The sequence below is a fragment of the Penicillium hispanicum genome (assembly GCF_028827665.1).
Source record: "Penicillium hispanicum strain IBT 35686 chromosome Unknown utg000007l_segment0_segment0, whole genome shotgun sequence".
NCBI lineage: Eukaryota > Fungi > Ascomycota > Eurotiomycetes > Eurotiales > Aspergillaceae > Penicillium > Penicillium hispanicum.
In genome coordinates, this window is record NW_026623199.1 from 2,679,478 (window position 1) to 2,697,659 (window position 18,182).

The 18,182-nt window shown below is 52.1% G+C and overlaps 8 protein-coding genes across 8 annotated transcripts; 5 read left to right on the top strand and 3 right to left on the bottom strand.

Annotated features, from left to right (window-relative positions):
- Positions 1-519: 519 nt before the first annotated feature.
- On the top strand, positions 520-1,472 carry N7459_008771 (SDR family oxidoreductase; the record flags this gene model as incomplete). Its single annotated transcript, XM_056947939.1, has 2 exons — positions 520-1,216; positions 1,273-1,472. 2 exons carry the CDS (start codon positions 520-522, stop codon positions 1,470-1,472), a joined length of 897 nt encoding a protein of 298 aa, XP_056797449.1.
- Positions 1,473-1,990: 518 nt separating this feature from the next.
- Positions 1,991-3,219, top strand: cox5b (cytochrome c oxidase subunit IV; the record flags this gene model as incomplete). Its single annotated transcript, XM_056947940.1, has 6 exons — positions 1,991-2,087; positions 2,248-2,301; positions 2,535-2,693; positions 2,805-2,905; positions 2,961-3,051; positions 3,131-3,219. 6 exons carry the CDS (start codon positions 1,991-1,993, stop codon positions 3,217-3,219), a joined length of 591 nt encoding a protein of 196 aa, XP_056797450.1.
- A 542-nt stretch (positions 3,220-3,761) lies between these two features.
- Positions 3,762-5,656, bottom strand: N7459_008773 (purine-cytosine permease family protein; the record flags this gene model as incomplete). The annotated part of the gene is made up of 6 exons (XM_056947941.1): positions 3,762-3,845; positions 3,920-4,625; positions 4,681-4,794; positions 4,849-4,921; positions 4,985-5,135; positions 5,189-5,656. 6 exons carry the CDS (start codon positions 5,654-5,656, stop codon positions 3,762-3,764), a joined length of 1,596 nt encoding a protein of 531 aa, XP_056797451.1.
- Positions 5,657-6,722: 1,066 nt separating this feature from the next.
- N7459_008774 (SANT/Myb-like DNA-binding domain-containing protein) lies at positions 6,723-7,661 on the bottom strand (the record flags this gene model as incomplete). Its single annotated transcript, XM_056947942.1, has 5 exons — positions 6,723-6,845; positions 6,906-6,938; positions 6,994-7,041; positions 7,120-7,504; positions 7,657-7,661. 5 exons carry the CDS (start codon positions 7,659-7,661, stop codon positions 6,723-6,725), a joined length of 594 nt encoding a protein of 197 aa, XP_056797452.1.
- Positions 7,662-8,822: 1,161 nt separating this feature from the next.
- Positions 8,823-9,113, top strand: N7459_008775 (uncharacterized protein; the record flags this gene model as incomplete). The annotated part of the gene is made up of 1 exon (XM_056947943.1): positions 8,823-9,113. The coding sequence occupies one exon, from the start codon at positions 8,823-8,825 to the stop codon at positions 9,111-9,113; it is 291 nt and encodes a 96-aa protein (XP_056797453.1).
- Positions 9,114-10,415: 1,302 nt separating this feature from the next.
- On the bottom strand, positions 10,416-11,793 carry N7459_008776 (tyrosinase family protein; the record flags this gene model as incomplete). Its single annotated transcript, XM_056947944.1, has 4 exons — positions 10,416-10,830; positions 10,898-11,218; positions 11,274-11,359; positions 11,410-11,793. 4 exons carry the CDS (start codon positions 11,791-11,793, stop codon positions 10,416-10,418), a joined length of 1,206 nt encoding a protein of 401 aa, XP_056797454.1.
- A 1,812-nt stretch (positions 11,794-13,605) lies between these two features.
- On the top strand, positions 13,606-14,699 carry N7459_008777 (ER lumen protein-retaining receptor; the record flags this gene model as incomplete). The annotated part of the gene is made up of 3 exons (XM_056947945.1): positions 13,606-13,702; positions 13,767-14,071; positions 14,136-14,699. The coding sequence occupies 3 exons, from the start codon at positions 13,606-13,608 to the stop codon at positions 14,697-14,699; spliced, it is 966 nt and encodes a 321-aa protein (XP_056797455.1).
- Positions 14,700-16,909: 2,210 nt separating this feature from the next.
- On the top strand, positions 16,910-17,933 carry N7459_008778 (uncharacterized protein; the record flags this gene model as incomplete). The annotated part of the gene is made up of 3 exons (XM_056947946.1): positions 16,910-17,530; positions 17,617-17,682; positions 17,742-17,933. The coding sequence occupies 3 exons, from the start codon at positions 16,910-16,912 to the stop codon at positions 17,931-17,933; spliced, it is 879 nt and encodes a 292-aa protein (XP_056797456.1).
- Positions 17,934-18,182: the final 249 nt, after the last annotated feature.

The window sequence follows — 18,182 nt, forward strand, 5'->3', positions numbered from 1 at the left end:
CGGGATCGACAGTAGTATCCATGTCTCTTTAGAGTGGACTCTAAAGGCATTCAACTTCTTAGTCGAGATTCGGCGTCGCCGAGACGTGTTCGGTGGGTTCTGCACAATGCGACTCACGCTTATCGAACGGTTTACTGCACTGCCCGCAGCGCAGAACAGACTGTAGGTCCCCGGACATTTCAAATTTGACAGTGGACCTGAGTGTGATAGGCACGGGTCCAAGGTGGTGTAAACAGGTGAAGCCGGCGGGTTAGTGGAAAGATGGGCGATTTGTCAGCGCGTCGGGCGGGACAATTTGTAGATGCAAGTCGAGATTCTTCCATCTCCCACGGCCATACTTTGCAGCACCGTCACGATGATTTCCGGTGGTTTCACAAATTGTACATCTCCGTCTCTCAGTCGGAGTGGTCAATTCAGTTCTATGTATATAAGGATGGCCATTTGCTCTGAAAGGTCTTCCATCTTTCAACTCATTCTCTTCAGCCATCGATCCATCTCGATATCTGTTTAACCCGCAACATGGCTCCTTTCCCATCTCCAACCTCCGTTTGGCACACGACAACCTACCCATCGCTATCACCCACGCGACCTGAGCTTTCTGCCAAAGGCAAGACGGTGGTTGTGACAGGAGGGGGCTCTGGCATCGGTGCCGAGACTGCCTCCTACTTTGCTGAAGCCGGTGCCTCTCGCATCGCCCTTCTTGGCCGTAGAGAACAGCCTCTCCTCGAGACCAAAGCTGCCATTAAGCAGAAGTTTTCCGGTGTCGAGGTCTTTGTGGCATCTACCGATGTCACAAACAAGAGTCAAGTAGACTCGGCCTTCACGAAGTTTGTTGGCGATGGACGACGAATCGACGTCCTTGTGAGCGCCGCAGCAATGATTGGACCCAAAGATCCCCTCGAGGATGTGGACAGCGAGAAGTTTCTCGACGCGATCCACCAAAACCTCAGAGGAACCATGCATGTTGCACAAGCATTTCTTCGCTTCGCATCCAAGGATGCAGTCGTCATTGATATCTCCTCGAGTGCTGCCCATGTGAATTTTGGACCTCTCTTCGCTTCCTACAGTATTGCCAAGCTTGCTGTGTTCCGGCTGTGGGATTTCCTAGCCTTTTCACACGCCGATCTGAGTATCTTCCATATCCAGCCTGGAATTGTCGACACTGCCATGAATAGAGAAGCTGGCGGCGTTGCCGCTACTGGCATCGAAGATCATGGTAAGTGCAATGATAGTTCAATGATGGGAATATTCATGATGCTGAGGATGGAGCAGTCTCTCTTCCGGCCAGCTTCCATGTCTGGCTTGCAAGCCCTGAAGCGCGCTTCCTGAAAGGCAAGTACCTTTGGGCGAACTGGGATGTTGATGAGCTCAAGGCTCGAAGCAAAGAGATCGAAGGGAGTACCGAGTTGAACATTGGACTGGTTGGATGGCCATTTGACGATGCCAATTGGGCTGCCACTTGGAAGTCATAGCGTAATTCCAGCACCAAGCAAGCTCGAAGAGGATTTGTGAGTACTCAAGAGGTCGTACATGTATGTACATGGTAGCAACTGGTAGTTAGAACAATCGAGCTGCTTTCGTATCGGACACATACACATGCACTGGGATTATGCGAAAGGCATTATTTAGCATAGAATATTGTAAGAAGAGAAAAGCAGAATTGTGATATTTGTTATTTTTGTTGTCTCCAAATTGGCTCCGTGTATGCCCTGCATGCAAAATGCAGTCGATGTAGATATGTCGACGTGATGCCCTAAGCCCTAATCTTCCCAATGCGGCCATGCTGCACTCCTGGCCTACACCGCCCGCCCTAAAATCAGCAAATCACCAATGCTGAGTCATCGACAACATCCGCTTCTGGTTGGCCAGGATATCAGCCAATCAGGAGCCCACGGGCCGAAGCGGCTTCAAACTCGCCCAACCTCAGACTCCAAACTCTCCCTCTATCCCCCAATTCCCCCTCCCCAATTCCACCAGCTCTCCCCGGACAATGTTCCTCCAGCGCACTGCCTCCGCCCTCGCGAGGCGCTCGCCTGCCCGCGCTTTCACTCTCACCCAGCGCCCGTTCTCTTCGTCCATCGTGCGCAGTACGTGACTCCCTCAGTGGCCTGATCCGTCCTCGCCCACCCGACCTCTACCAATGCCCCCCCTTTCGGCCTCAATTGCGTCCCAGCATACATTACATCCGTGGCATCTCGACGCCCTTTCCATCCGCACTAGCTAACACAAGTTGTTTGCACTATCTAGGCAACGAGAAGAAGTGGGCCCCCAAGGATGAGGGCAAGATCCTGTCTTTCGACGGTTCGTACTTTACCCGCCATGCGACACTCAATTGCGTCGTTTTTTCTCTGAGTTACGGGGAGGAGACGACATAGTCCATTGTTGCCGCGTCTCATGCAATCTGACCTCGGGAGATGTCGGGAATATGGATTGTGGGCCCCCTCCCCGTCAAGTCATGACGGACGCAAGTTGTTTAGACGCAACTACACTCAACAGAACATGCCGCTAACCTCGTGGGTCTTGGTTGCCTACAGAGATCAAGAATGAGGACGACCTGATCCCCCCGGGTGCCAAGCCCGGTACCGTCCCTACCGATTACATCCAGGCCACCGGTCTCGAGCGTCTCGAGCTTATCGGAAAGATGCAGGGCATCGATATCTTCGACATGCGTCCTCTGGATGCCTCCCGGAAGGGTACGTCAGCTTCTGTCCCACGTTGCGCGCGCTACTATTACGCGGCGCCCATACTTGCGCGTGTCTGGAGCTCCGAATATCGTAACTGACCAATGATTTTGTTTCCTACAGGAACCATTGACAACCCCATCATCGTCAACGGTGCTGGCGATGAGCAGTACGCCGGTTGCACTGGCTACCCCGCAGACTCCCACCAGGTTAACTGGCTGACCGTACGGCTCGCTCGTGAACTACCAACATGTGAAAATACTGACTTCAGTTCTCTAGGTCTCTCGTGAACGCCCCATCGAGCGCTGCAACGAGTGCGGCAACGTCGTTAAGCTGAACTACATTGGCCCCGAGGAGGACCCTCACGCCCGTATGTTTACACTCTCCGGTCTTGACATCTTTCCGTCACCTGTACATCCAACGTACTAACGCCTTTCCAACCCTAATAGACGACCATGGCCACGGTCACGGCCACCCCCCTCACGAGGAGCCCAAGACCTTTGCCGACTTCGTCAAGCCCGAGTACTGGTACCGGTAAATTTGCTGCATAAAACCCCCGATACAGTGTGAACGGCCCTGTAGCATGCGATTTTCCCTGTGTGTCTGTATCTGTTCTGTCTCTGCGGCTTGCTTCCCGTCTCTTTTGTAGAATAGTTCTCTAGTGGATGAAAATGAGAGTGCCCGAGGGGGTGTACTTTTGACCAATCTTGTTCGTGGTTTTGATATCGTTTCTTCGCGATTGGCTCTCCCATCCAAGGTATCTTTTGGCTAGCAATCATGCATACGTGTAGCGTGTCCTCCATCGGATTCAGGATCGCTCGCTTGAGGAACTATTGTTTTTAATTGGAGCTTTCTATGGAGGCATACATGCCAGCACTCTTGTCGTGAACATTCACACCTACAATAAGCCAAATCACACTTATGTTTGGAAGAATTGACTTTTATATGCTCTATTATATAACTGAAATAGAGTCCCTGGCCAGAATGGACAGATAGTGTTGAAATATCTGGAATCGAAAGTACGGGACAAGGCACATCAGTTGAACGTGGCCCGATAGATATAAAAGGTAGAGAACAACACTAGCGTCCGAAATAACTCAGCTCCAAGAATCTCAGAGGTGGGTAAACGACCAGAGCCCAGGAGAAACCGACATAGTTGCCCATCTGCTTACGAAAGAAACAGATTAGCGTCACCCAAACGATTTATGAGAAAGCACAACGGAATTGGGAATACGCACATCAGCACCATACGCGCCGACCAACTTGGCCAGCGGACCGATATACCATACTTGAGCCATACACAGGACCGCACCGACCCAGCCAACGACGAACGCAATAAAGCTCGCAATGCCAATGGGCAGTTTAGACGGGTCGCGCCACGCGGCCCAGTTATAGCCACTCCGGGACCGGAAGAGAAGGAACTCCTCCAGGACAATGGCAAACCAGATGGCAACCCAGTAGCCCATCAGCGCGAGGAAATTGGTAAAGATCTCTGAGAGGTTGCTGCGGCCGGCCAGGGCGCAGACGGTGTAGATGATGACGCCAACTGTGTTCCAGATGACGCGGGGCACTTTTTCAGCATACCGGCCAAGGATCTGGAAGTCGACGCCAGCGGAATAGGTGGGAGCCACGGTGTTAGCGATGAGTCCAAGGGCCACGATGACGGAGCAGAATTTGCCGAAGCCGTGGAGAGGCCCGAAGGCTTCCACAATTAAGGCTCCCTGGCCTCGGTTGTAGGCTGCTTCGTATTCGGGGTGGGCGGAGATGCCTGAGGCGAGGCCGATACCCGAGACTAGGGCCAGAGTGAAAGAGATCAAGAGGCCGGTCAGGGTGAGAGCGAAGATGGTGAGTCGGGATGTGTTTTCGGGGTAGTAGACAAAGAAGTCTGCTGCTAGTGGTGCGTATGTGATTGCTGCGCTGAGACAGATGGAGAAGAACGAGAGTCTGGATCGATAATCCATTAGTGGGATCTTTGGGTTTCTGACGTTATCATACTCACCTGTTACCGGCCACCGTTCGAGCATCGCCTGTCGAGGAGGCAGACATGTCAAACTTGACGGATGATACACCGAAAAGAATGCAAACCATGATCAACTGGGGTAAAAAGGCAAATCTGAAAGGCCAATTAGCAGGGAACAGCAGTCACAATGAAGCGCGACGCACCAACCTCTCATAGTAGTGGAAGACTTGGATGCCAAATGTAGCCACCACCCAGCTGATGATTGCGATGACAACAATACCTATAGTTCTCAGTTAACCCGACAGTCCCCTCCCGCAGTGGATCCTATCCCCGGATAACCTACCAACCGCAACAGACATGCCTCCAGGGGAGACTGCAGATAACATCTGACCTCCCACAACGCAGTCGATCAGACAATATCCGATCATTTGAATCAGGTTCAGCAGAACAATGATCTTGCTGGGCCACCATCCCATCGAATAGCGGCCAAAAGCCTAACCATAGATTAATTTAAGGTTCATGAGCCAGGAGCAGTAACTCCACTTACCATGGTCCGAATGCCGGAAATCGGGCCCCAGGTAGCCATCCACGAGGCCACGAGGGAACCCGCAAAGGCTCCAAAGACCGCACAAAGGGCTGAGTCTAGGAAGCTCAAGCCGTACACAGCCGGTCCCAGCATCCCTAGTGTAATATTGTTCGCCGCGAGATTGATCGAGACCCAGAGCAAAAATGCCTGCAGGTACGACACCCACGACAGCCGCTTCATCCGCTCATCTGGCGCGACTCGTTCAATGCCCCGTGCCTCCAGGTTATACTCAACAAGCTGCTGCTCAAACGTCCAGAGCAGTGAGCCCAGGCGCGAACCTACGGGGTTGCGTCGATTTGGCGGGCCATCCACGGAATAGGTCCTAGCAGTCTTCTCTTCGGGAGAGACATGCTGTCCAGCAGGCTGCGAAGCCAACCCGTCTTTTTCGGGGTGCACCGCTACGGTGGCAATTTCATTTTCCGGGGTCATGCTGCAGACAGTCAGTATGGCGGGGCGATTGCAAGAAGAAGAGCAGGGTAACCAGAAGCGCGCATGAGTTCTTTCGCTGGAATTATCCACGTCAAGTTCAAACCGTATGATCTCAGAACGGCGACTGCTCATGCGCAGGCAAAGAGCAGACTACCGAACACCGGTCTTCATGCAAGCGGACTACCACTGTGTACCTTGATCACTAGATAAACCGCACTACTTGTCTTCATGATAGCCGGTCCCCGGGAGATGGAAGGCAGGATTTTGTACTCGAGCTGCAGGTTTGAATGGAAATCGAAGACGCTTGTGTCACCTTCCAGATGAGTCACTATGAAGCAAAAGGCGAGTTAGTGAGCTGGAGCTGGTGGCAGGGAAGCATTCGAGTATGTAGAATCACCTGGAAGCGATATTGCTGGCGACAGATGCAATTGAGTCGTTTCGTGGAGGCGAGAAACGTCTGCAATAATTGTGAGCAGTGGAGAGAGTGGAAAAGACCAACGGGTTTCGCCGCGGGGAAAAAAAAAGATCGCCCGCGCTCTCGGCGCATTTTCCCGCCTCCGCGGATAGGAGATAGGAGATGCGCAAGATCGACGTGCGACATGCGACATGCGACATGTAACAGGACAGACACATTACGGCAGAAAAATGTCTATTAGCCAGGAGTCACGGTAGAAAGTTACTGGATTGTCCTGGGAATCATATAGTATTCATCGAAAAAGACATAAGGAAAAAAACCCCCTATCGTTGGCACCAAGTGAGGCAAACGCCTGGAAATCAAATGAGTAAAGACCGCAGGCACTATGAAAAGCACAACACTTAAGGAAATCACAAAAGAGACCAAGATCACCAACTCCATCTGCCTTGTAAAATCAAGGGCCTCCGAGGGCCGTCGATGAGACTTTGCATCGCTGTGGAATTGCAGAATCCGGGGTAATGCCAAATTCATTAAAGACGCGTGGGAAAAAATCGTCACTTCATCAGCGGTCATCAGATCCTCAAGAATTCTTGAAGTGCTCTTTGGCATACTGTTCACAGGCCTGAGGGAGGACAATATTAGTGGGTGTTCTCATACAGGGTCGTCTGATAGACGCTTGTAGCCACTCACCTTGGCCGGCTTGCCAACTTTCTGACCGATGACCTTCCACTTGTTCGCTTCATACTCCTTGATGGCTTCACGGAGTTTTACAGACTGCACAATGTCAGTGGCAGGACCAGTTGGCGGGGGATTCAAGACTGTCGCATATTATACCTCATCTTCGGCGAATTCAGCATAGTGCATGTCCTATTGTGATAGTGAGCAAGGGGCCCCGGGCCTTCAATGTCTTATCACGACACACCTTGTACCAATGCTTCTTCACACTACCCTCTGTGCGCGTAGGGAAAGTCTAGAACGCGTCAAGCAATCCTTGTTAGCCAGTTTACGCAATTGTCCCCAAGCCCTCGAACGCCACACCTGCGCGTACCTTGGCAATTTCACTCCAACTACGGCCCGCGTCGCGCATTGTCTTCAGTCTTTGTTCTTCTTCCGCGGTCCATGGAGTGTTGGTGCGACCCTTCTTCTTGGGGGTGGGCTCGACAGGGGGTGGAAGGGAAGCCGGATCGCCCTCGATCGCACCACCCGCCGGGGTCATCGGCGTGGCCATCATGGTGGAGGAGCCAGCCGTGGGCGATGGTGGACGTTTCCGCGACGTTGTTGAGGGCTGCTGTTGGGGGATCGGAGCTGTCGGGATGGGGATGCCTTCAAAGGCCGGCACCCTGTGGAACGGGTGAATCGGTTGCTGCGCGAGGAGATGCGGCGGAGCGCTTGTCGCGGCTGAGGTCTTGATTCGCTTGGACGTCGGAGGGGATCTAGCCGGATGGGAGAAGGCAAGCAAATGTCAGCAAAGTTATGGGATGGTGAGGTCAAAGCGAACGTCAACGACAAAACAAGGCGCCCCCGGTACACGCGAGAATTCCAGTCTCCCTGCCGCCGCAACGGAGATCACAGACGAGATACTTACGACATGGTGAAGGACACACGCGGTTCTCAATCACACTGTGCCGATTCATCTGTACATACACAAAGGCGCGTCGGGGGTTAGCAGATCTGCTACAGGCGCGCCTTGGTCAACTTCTAGGAAAGCGGGCTCCGTTACACTAACAGACGATGACACAGGCGCATCCCAGGCGAAACCAAATCGGGATACGAAGGGAACAGGGGGAGATGGGAGACGGACGATGTTGGCCCGCGCGACCGTGTAGCTTCCGGAGACAAGTTGGAAGGCAACGTGCGAGCAGACCACAAGGAGGAGACAGAGGGGAAGATTCTCGCGATAGGGGAAAAAAAAAAGAGGGAGGTTCCGGGTTTGCAGCTTGCAGGGTGCAGATAGAGGGGGGGCGAGTGGAAGACTCACAGATCAAAATCGCATGGTCGAAGAGTCGAATCGGGGACCTCGAATTCTTCCGAATACGGGGAGAACATGAGGCTGGAGGAAGAAGAGGAAGGGAAGGAGGAGGTTCGAATGAAACGGAGAAGTGAAGGTTACAGAGAAAGGCAACCGAGGAGGGAGGGTGAAAGAGGGTGAGTGAGAGAGTGAGTGAGAGAGAGAAAGTGAGCGGGGATGGAGTCACCTCATATCACGGCGCGCGCGAGGAACAAGACCGGAAGTTCACCTTGACACTATCGGGGGTTCACGGGGTAGTAGGAAGCTGTTGGTTGCGATTCATCGATGTGAATTTGACCATCCAGATCAGAATAATTGCCAGACGGCTGGTTCCATCTACACTACGATCTATAGGGGAGAGCGCGTCGAGTCCAATGTACGAAGTTGGTGTTCCAGCTGGAGTCAATTGGGGGGAAAAATGGGGGAGACGGAGGAAGAGGAAGAGGGGGCAAGCCTCAGGCTCCGTTGGCCGCGAGTCTAGGCCTTTTTGCCTCTTCCCCTTCTCCCCCAACTTGCAACTCCCAATACAATTGGAGATTGGAGACCATCCAATTTCTCACCTCCCCGCGTCCCCCTCGAGTCCCAATGGAAACTCACACCTGATATTCACACCCCCCGCTCTCCTGCCCCCCAAAAAAGATCAACACTGGGACGAGGTCCCGATATGCCAGCCTCCTCCGGTGCATTCCACAACCCACCGTTCGTCCTGGGCTTAGGAACTGATGCCGGGTCCCCTGTCACAGATGGCTCATGCTGCACTCCAATTCGACCGGCGAGGAAGGTATGCAGAAGCAGGATGGGCCACGTCCGGCAGCTTCCATGAGACATTTGGGCCGAAAGAGGCCCGCGAGTGGCCTGTTCCAGAATCCGGTGACCCGGCGAGCTCTCACCCGTGCGAGGATGACAACCACCACGCCGCGATGCCCGGCGAATGGCGCGTCAGAGGTCCTGAGGATTGCAAAGGCACCCAATGGCCCGGGAGCGCGAGCCGCAACCATCGGTCCTCCAACGCAGGATCCAACCTCCAGAGCTAGCAGCCTCCGTTCGACCCGAGACTTGGCGGGCTAAATCAAGCCACACAAGGGATTCGTGGGCAGCTACTGCGAGAGGGCCTGCACGCCCCTCAATTCCCCCATCTGCTCCACTTGCCATCGCGGTCATCGAATCCCTCTTGTTTTCTTCTTTCTTTCTGGCCTGGCTCCGGTGCTGCGTGGTATAGTTCCTGTAGTATCGGCATGGTCTCAACCAGCCCTGTGGTTGTCTTGGTCGGTTTCTCCATGGCTGTGGGGTACTCTTCGGGCAGATGTACTCATGGCAGCCACCGCTTTCATGCAGACGAGATATGATCCGGTCAGTGCCTATCAGATCAGATCCATATGGGGGAGAGATAGTGCGTGTGTGAACAGAACACGGGATCGAATTAGTCGATCAGTTTCTAGCCAGCCCACCATGCCAACGAGAGCAGAGGCTCCAGGCGCTGCACATTGGGGATGTCTCCTAGGATCATGCATCCTTTCAAACAATGTGGCTGCGGTGGTCTGCAGAAATATGGGGTGGAGTGCAGTAGACACTTCTTGACGCCATTGGGAGATTTCATACTAGTATAGCTTCGTAGTGGACACTACTACTGCGACCGACTGTGAGCAGAGCTCGTCAATCAATTCAGAACGCGTCGGAGGGTCGTGTATCGGCCAAAGTAGAAATCTACATTGATTCAGCCCCGGTAGGACAGTTCAGAACCGATCCTACGCCACCGGCTTCACGATGACGACTTTCTATTCTAAGATTCCCAGTCGTCATACTACTACAGACAGCATAGGTCCCTGGCGCCGTTGATGTTCGATGATGCACGTCACCCACCGCTTTGGGTTTGATTCTAATTACTAGTACTGTCGCCAATATCAACTGAAGCATTCTAGCCATCCCTGTCCACGAAAGTCGATGATCGACGTTTCTTCAGAGCTTGTGACCTCTGATATATCCTACCTATGTGACATTTGGAGTCCTGGCATTCAATGTCGAAGAAGTGAAAACCATAAGAGCAAGATGATGGATCTTCAACTGCGATTGATCCTGCCACTATTTTTGATTCCCGTATGCAACAGCCTCTTGGTTAATACTCCCTCGATAGGACGTCTCTCCGATCGTTCCAATGCGGAGGCTCTGAATCTTGGGATATGATATCTAGAAATTGTCTCTCGCTTCCTCAAACAGATCATTTCACATAATCATCATCCCCGAATGATTTACGAATCATTAGAAAGCTCTGCGCAAATGCATCAAAACAAGAATAAAAACGTCCTTTCACACGCCAGTCAGCTTAAACCAAGCAATAATCACATATACACATAACAGAATGGCCCATCAGTGGTACTCATGATATCCCCCATAGCTATAGTCTGATTCCCATTAACATATCCAATGTTGATCAGGGTGTCCAGAGTGATATTGGGCGAGGCGGGCTGATTCAAAAACGTTCCGGTGCCAGCAATCGCATACTGTCGTGTCTTCAAGTCTAGATTCTGCCAGATCCACCACACACGATCAATCATCCCGTGGTGATGCCAGAACCCGGGGTCTGCAGGGCTATTGTCCGCGTCGCGTCCAGGATCGCCACCCATAGCGTAGTGTCCACCTCCGTGAACACCAAGGGTTCCAGTCCCGGGTTTTCCTTGGACGTACGTTTCAAAGTCCAGGATATTCTGGTTTTTGAGAATCAAGTTCATGATCGAGGTGTAGTTGGCATATCTTCTCGAGGACTTGCAGTCAGAGCTTGTTTCTTGCTATCTGAGGGATTTTCGGCGCGTGGCAAACATACCTCTTCAAGACCGCCGAGGTCAGATCGCGGGACATGCAGCGCGGATTGTAGTTGAGAGGTTCTGCCACGCCGATCACATCTCCACCGGGCACGGACAGGTAGGACGGTCCCATGTTGACTGTATAATTAACAAATGGGCCGCTGGTAACGCAGCCCCCTCCGGTGCCTGGGGGAAGAATGGCGGGGGTGTAGTTGCTTATTGGAACCGTAATATCGAGTGAATTGGGAATATAGGCACCGTTCCCAGACAGGGATGTATCACTGCCGTCAAACACGGGTGATTTCTCCAGGTCATCCACATCCGCACCCCAATCCCAGTATCTAAGTGCCCTGTGTGAGCCAGACGTATTGGGTCTAATGATGTGGGAAAACTTACGGGTAATCACCCGTATAGTCGCACTCATTATGCAGAGACTGTTCAAATTCGTAAATATAGTATCGATGCCATGCGAGAAACAGACCCTATGCAATATCAGTAACTGGAAAGAGGAAAAGCCAGTGTGGAAACGGACTGATCGGTGAATAAAGTCAGTCTGGTTGATATGAGTGGCCACGAAGTCGTCGTACCGAGTCCTGGCCCCAGGGGCTAGATTGGGAGGCGTGCGAGAAGGCAGCTTCTGCAGACAAAGTACAGATTTGATATATGCCCTCCTTTCCTTTCGGGTGAAGTTTCTCCAGTTGCGACGAACATGCGTAGTTTGCAGAGTGCACTTTTTGCCCTGGTTTATGATGGTTTTCATTGTGGATTGAAGAGCAACCAATGCTAGCTGACTGAGTTGGCCAGCTGCCACGTCCAGGGAGGAAGACGGAATTTCCTCTTTGAAATGTGGTAAGTTGGCCGGGTTGGCCCATGCTAGAGAGAGTAGCAACAAAATTTGTACCCCGACAGCCAGCATATCTGCAAATCGGTTATTAGCGCTCGATGGATTTTGAAATATTCCTACAGTTTAGCACAGAGTATACTGGGAAAGAGTCTAATATATAAATCTGAGAGCAACTGGTATTCCTTCAGTTGCCTCCTCTCATCATCAGATAGTGGGATTAACCCCGAGGAGATATGTCGTGCCACAAAAGGGGCATTCACTCCGGGGCTCGGGTTTTAGAGATCGGCGATATCGATCGTATACTGGACTGTGCAACAGCAGGTGGTTCGCAGCCCAGGTTCGCAGTAACAGCTGACTATAAATGTTTCGCATCCATTTAGTAAATTAAATGGTTCGTTTGTTTAGAGATTAAATTTCAAATAAATCCCACAGCTTGAGACAGAACGTGTACTGATAGTCAGGGCTTTCTAATGCAAGACCTAATTATAATCTATAAGCTCGTTAGAAATATATTGATTGTTAACTTCATATTCATTCTACTTCAATCTTCAAGTCTTGGGACCAACCAAGATGGATGCGTCAGAATCTCAATCGTAACCGTCGCCATGCGGTCAAGATAGGTTTCAAATTGGGTCGAGAACCCTGGCCTGATGACAGCCATTTAGGCGCTTTGTGAATTCATCTCCCTAAGCATGCAGCATCGATAAATACCTCAAGCCCTTAAGAAAACTATCTTCAAAAATCCTTTCTGCATTTGGTATCTCTAGCCGAGTTCATCTCATCATTAGTGCTCTCTTGACCCCGCTCACCAAAGGTAGCAGAAAGTTACCTAGATATGAGTGATTCATTTTGCTTCCAAAACATATACTTTGTCAATGAGCCTAGCTCTAAGGCCTTCTCGGCACCTTGCAGGACTTACTACCATAGAGATATCATGCTCGGATGCTTTCACCAATTATGACAAAGTACGGCAAGTCAGACTAAGCATCCCGACAAAATCCAATAGCCTGGTGGAACTGTATCCCTGGGAAATCCTGGCCGTTGTAAGATAGTTGTCACATAATGCAGGATTTTGAGTCCTAACGGTGATATGTGGGAAATAATCGTTGAGAATTGATTTTTTTTTTTTTACTAAACGCAGGACATAAGTACAAAAAGTCTATTTTCTCCAGGATACAAAGTGGCAAAGGCTTCTCTCCTATACAAGGCTCATGGCCTTCAGGGAACCCTTCAAGCGGGTGGAACTTTATCATCCCGAAAACAGGTGAAATCAGACCTATTACAACCGCCCTCTCTTTGTCTTGGCAAATACCAATACAGTCATGTAGTTAGAAGGCGGTCGAAAGCTCATGGACTGAGATTGAGCAAGGCAGTAGATTAAACGCGTTATATTGGACCTATTTGCTTGGCCAAAGGTTCTGTTTATTTATTCTACGTTATAACCTTCTACTAGGTGAGAAAAGCGCCGATGTAAAAAAGGGTTAGATCACGCTTTTCTGGTGGGCGTTGGTGATGAAAAGAAAACAGCCAGCATACAGATTAGACCCCTAGGCATCATCCAAAATGCCTGGCAAGTATTGCATGCATCTCGTAGATCATTTCCAAACGGCTGCCTCATGGAAGCCATCCATGGATATATTTGGCTGACGTCATGCTTCACGTGAGGGACACGCGGCCCAAGCTCGGTCGCGGAGAACGGAGCTCCCCTTCTTCTACCCCAGCTGGACCGCTATCAAGCATTGGGGCGTGTAGTCCGTGAATGACCCTCCAGACCAGCTGTGTTCTCGATGCTGATGGTGGCTGAGCGTGTCTAAGTCCTTTGATCGATCTCGTTTGGTCGGTTCCCGTTATCGCTCTGCCCTCACAACACGTATCCCTGCAAGCATGGCGTGGAACTTGTTTCGTTTTGTGGCAGATATCTCTCATCTGTCATCAATATGCATCCTGATATGGGCCATCCATAGGAACAAGAGTGCCGAGGGTATGTACGGAAGCTGTGGTCTCAATACTGCTCTCGCCATTGCTAACACGTTGCTTGTTGGTAGGCGTATCACTCCTCACGCAGATGCTCTATGCTCTTGTGTTTGTTACCCGATACCTGGATTTGCTTGATGGCGCATTCTGGGCACTTCCAACAAATCTGGCCTTTATGTGGAACCTCTGTTTCAAGATTTTCTACATTACCTCCTCCTTCTACCTCGTGTTCATCATGATGAAGGTCTTTCCCCGAACGCGAGAGAGGGAACGGGCGTGGAAGCTTGGGATCTGGTCAGTGATTGGATCGCTGGTGTTGTCACCTCTTATGATCCTTATCTTTGAGCGTGGATTCCCAACTCGTTGGTTCATGGAGGTATGGAGTGCCCTCGTGACCCTGCATTTACCCTTTGACACGACATTCACTGACGGCAAACTAGTTCTGGTGGGCCTTCTCTATCATTCTTGAATCTGTCTGTGTGCTGCCACAGCTCTTGCTGCTTCGCCAAACCACCGTGCCCACTGTGATTGACTCTTATTATCTTGTGGCTTTGGGCTCATACCGGGCATTCTATATCCTGAACTGGCTGGTCCGCGGGTTCGGCTCAGAGAAGTTTTGGGACCCGATCGCGTTGATCTTTGGCATCGTGCAGACGGCCTTCTACGTCGACTTTGCCTGGGTGTACTATTCACGCCAGCGGGTGAAGCTGCGCAATGGTGGAGTTGTGGATTCGGAAGACTACAGCAACAGCTGGCTGGTGAACCGAGTCATCAACTTCCGCCGGGGTGGGCGTGCATCGACCGACGAGGAGCAGAACCTGCGAGATGATGAAGATGGCCGACCGAGCAACAACCGGTGGGGCGCCCGTGGCGTTTCCGTTGCGGCGGATGACACGCTGGAGCATGCAGGCCACAGTCCAAACGGTGGCGATGACGAGCTCGAAGGGATATTGGAGGATGACGAGGAGGAGGCTAGCCTACACCCTGGCCATGCTGACCGGTGATCATCTCGGCCGACCTCTGTCTCGGTATGGAGTGGTCCGGCGAGTGTAACTAGATGGACTGGGGATGATTCTAGATATTTATGGGATGAATGGTTGTATTATGAAGTATATTTGCATTCTGTGGAAGGAACCAGTCTTGTAGTGGAACCCCCGCTGGACATTAGCCGGGGCATTTTCGAGATGATTCCACCCCGCGGTGTTTCACCACATGAAGTTGTAGAAGGACACAGGGGCTTGACCCTAAGGACCGATCTCAACCCAATTTGCACTTGATTGTTCACTCTGCCGACCATGATCTGGATGATCGTAGTGGCGACGAGGAAGCCCCAGCACGCAAAGACATCCTAGTCTTGAGATTATCCTCACACAAATCCCAAATCATATACAACTGGGCCCTCGCCCCTTTATTCACGGCCTGCTGTCGGGATAGACAAGCAGTAGATGCACTCCGCATATACTTGGTACGTATCGCTTCCTCTCCCTCTCCCTCTCCCTCTCCCTCTTTCCTAATCAAGTATGACGAGCACACCCATTCACCGAGGTCAGATCCCAGCATGGAGGCGCTTAACAGGCTGACCACGACGGACTATGGCATGGACAATTTGACCACGCGATGTGGGGGCCACGGAGCGTACAAAGAGCCCCGGCTCGCCCAGATCTGACAGATGAACAACACATGGGGCCCCCCTTTGCAACCATGACTGCGCACTGCACACTGCCGATCTGCCTTGCGCCTAAGTGGCTGGCGGGCCCCTGTCATTGGTGAAGACCTGAAGATTCTTCGGCTGCAGGAGAAGGAGCGGGGAGGTCAGCCTGGCAGCGCTTAACCAGCGGCCGTGAATTCTCCGGAGCGAAAAGCCACGCCGGTGCGCGGGTAGTCTTTTCAGCCTCACAGGAACCCCGGTTTCGCTCCGTTCGCCCTGTCCAGTCAAGAGCCGCCTTCATTACTTGGAGCCCATCTGTCGCTGTTTATACCCTGGTCAGGGGCTGTTCGGATTCATATCGAGGCAGTCAACGTGATCTGCAACGGGTGGAAAGTGTCGTGCAGAATGCCCGGTGGATAAGCACTATATCCCGGGATGGACGAGGGGGCCTTTGGCCCCGAGGATGAGATTCCTGACGACAATCCAGATCCCTGTGATCGCATGGAACCCTGTGCACGACCGATCATGATTCGTGATATTCTTCCGTCGTCCATCTTCATGTCCAGCGGCTAATTAGAAGCAGTCGAGGTGGCCCTGGCCTGGACTCAACCCACTTGCTCCAGGGCCTAGTCTAGTGGAATGGTTTGATTTCTTGTGCGCCCGTTGATGACCGCAGGGCGTTCGACTCTGTGCCCGTCTCATTTCGCGGAGGATGGGAGTGGTGGATGGGGGCGGGAAACGCTGGAGATCTAGAAGACGGGACTATTGGATCCGTAGGCGCTTAAATACAGGTCCTCGTCGAGTCTACACCCCAATTCCCACTCCGAGCGGTTGAAATGCAGGGCAGCGGCCATCGGCGCAATCGTCCTGGATTTTCGGTGCCCTCTGAGCCTATAGTTCACCGAACTGCTTGACCAGCCTTGCGAGGCATTCCGGCGCGGGCTGTGATGTCTCTCAAGTCGAGTCTAGAGAGCGGCCATTGACTCTATATCTTATTCTCTGTATCCCCACACCCCGTGCCGGAGCGGGTTCTTCATCTATAAGAATCTCGGCGCATTGAATCTTCTTTCCCCCTTCCCTTCGAGCTCGATTTTGGTTGTCTGCAGAACCGTCCATATCGCTTTCTTTTCACCCTGCCGCCCAACGTCTTGTATGTGGATTTGGATCTCCTTAGCCGCCGCTCCAAACTACAATTCCCCGTCAACCGCCGACTTCTCCTGCATCAAGTTTGGAACCGTGTTTCATCTTCTGCCACGCCTCGGCGTCCGTTCCAATCAAGTGCGCGGAAGACCGCGAGCTTCTAAAGCTTTATGGTCCTTCCCGCCTATCGCACAAAGATAATGTCCCTCCACGATGACATCTCTTGTTCGGGAGAGGATTATTCAAGCTTCTACGGGGGAATTGGACCGGAATGGACGGGCGTTGAAACAGTATGCCCTTCACCATTCGGGGCGCATAAGCCCTATACCCAAAAAAGAACCTTCAAGGCTAACTGGCACGCTTCTTTTGTAGCCGACCTTTCAACCAGTTTTTATGGGGGTACATCCTTCGTTTTGCACAGAGCCAATGGCCCAGCCTGCCACTCTGACACCGATCAGTTTGCCGGACACTTCTTTTCGCCCCAGTCCAGCACTCAGTCACCACTCGCAGGATTACCCTCCACAGGAATACCAATATAGCATCGGTGATGCCATCCCTCCACAGGGCCTGGGCATCAGCGCTCCTTTTCCCAGCGATTTTCCGCAGACCACAGCTCCCGCCTCGACCTATGTCTATGCGCCGGATGACATACCATTCGGCATGGGTCTCACCCCCAGCACGTCACCACAAGCACCTCCCCCATCGAAGCGCATGAAGCGCGCTTCTTCCCAGACTCCGTCTCGCGACACCCCCGTCAGCATCCTCCCACACCCAGAAGGCGTCCAGCGCATTGAGCGCGAACGTCTCAACCCGCGAGCCTATCCATTGATTCACCCACGGCCTCGTGCACCGGGTCGTGGTCGTCGCGACCCACAAGCAGAAGAGGAGGATGCATTCGTCGAGAATCTTCGCGAGCAAAACCTGGCGTGGAGGGTGGTACGGGAGATGTTCCGCGAACGATTCAACAAAGATGCGTCCGAGGCGCGTCTACAGATGCGCTTGCTACGACGGCGCAAGGAACGACTGGCGCGCTGGGATGATGCAGATGTGAGTACGTGATCCGAAACTACTGCGGACTCTGAGTGTCTCCACGGAGCCCATGCTAACTCATGGATGTACTCGTGTTCGTTCAGGTCCAACTCCTTCTTACCGCCCATGAGTTTTGGGAGAACGAGAAATATCGATTGATGGCAGACAAGGTGAGCCTGGCGGAACGTCGTCGTTGCTTTTTTTATCAAATACTCACGATTTTCTGTAGATGAAAGAGCTTGGCTCGACGAAAGAATATACACCCGAGCAATGCAAAGCTCAATTACAGCTTCTCGAGGCTAAAGAAAACCGTCAAGATCTGAGAAGTGCCTCGCCCTCGGCCATGTCCGACCCTCCACCTTCGCCGTTACCTTCAACATCTCGAAAACGAGCCCGATCTCAGTCGCCACAGGACGAATGAGGCCCTATCGCATTGCTGCATTTTTGTATGGCGGGAACTTTGATGGCGTCAATTGGCATTTTACGATTGACATGAATATAGCTCTGGGGTTGCATTGCGTGGATGTGATTACTTTGGGAGCATTATTTTGACCTTGTACCTGTATTAGTGACAACATACTCTTTTTCTACCTTCCCAATCCAATTGGACTATACCCGCACCGTCAAATCATCTACTCGCCGCTCTTCTGTTTCAACATAACTTGAAAGC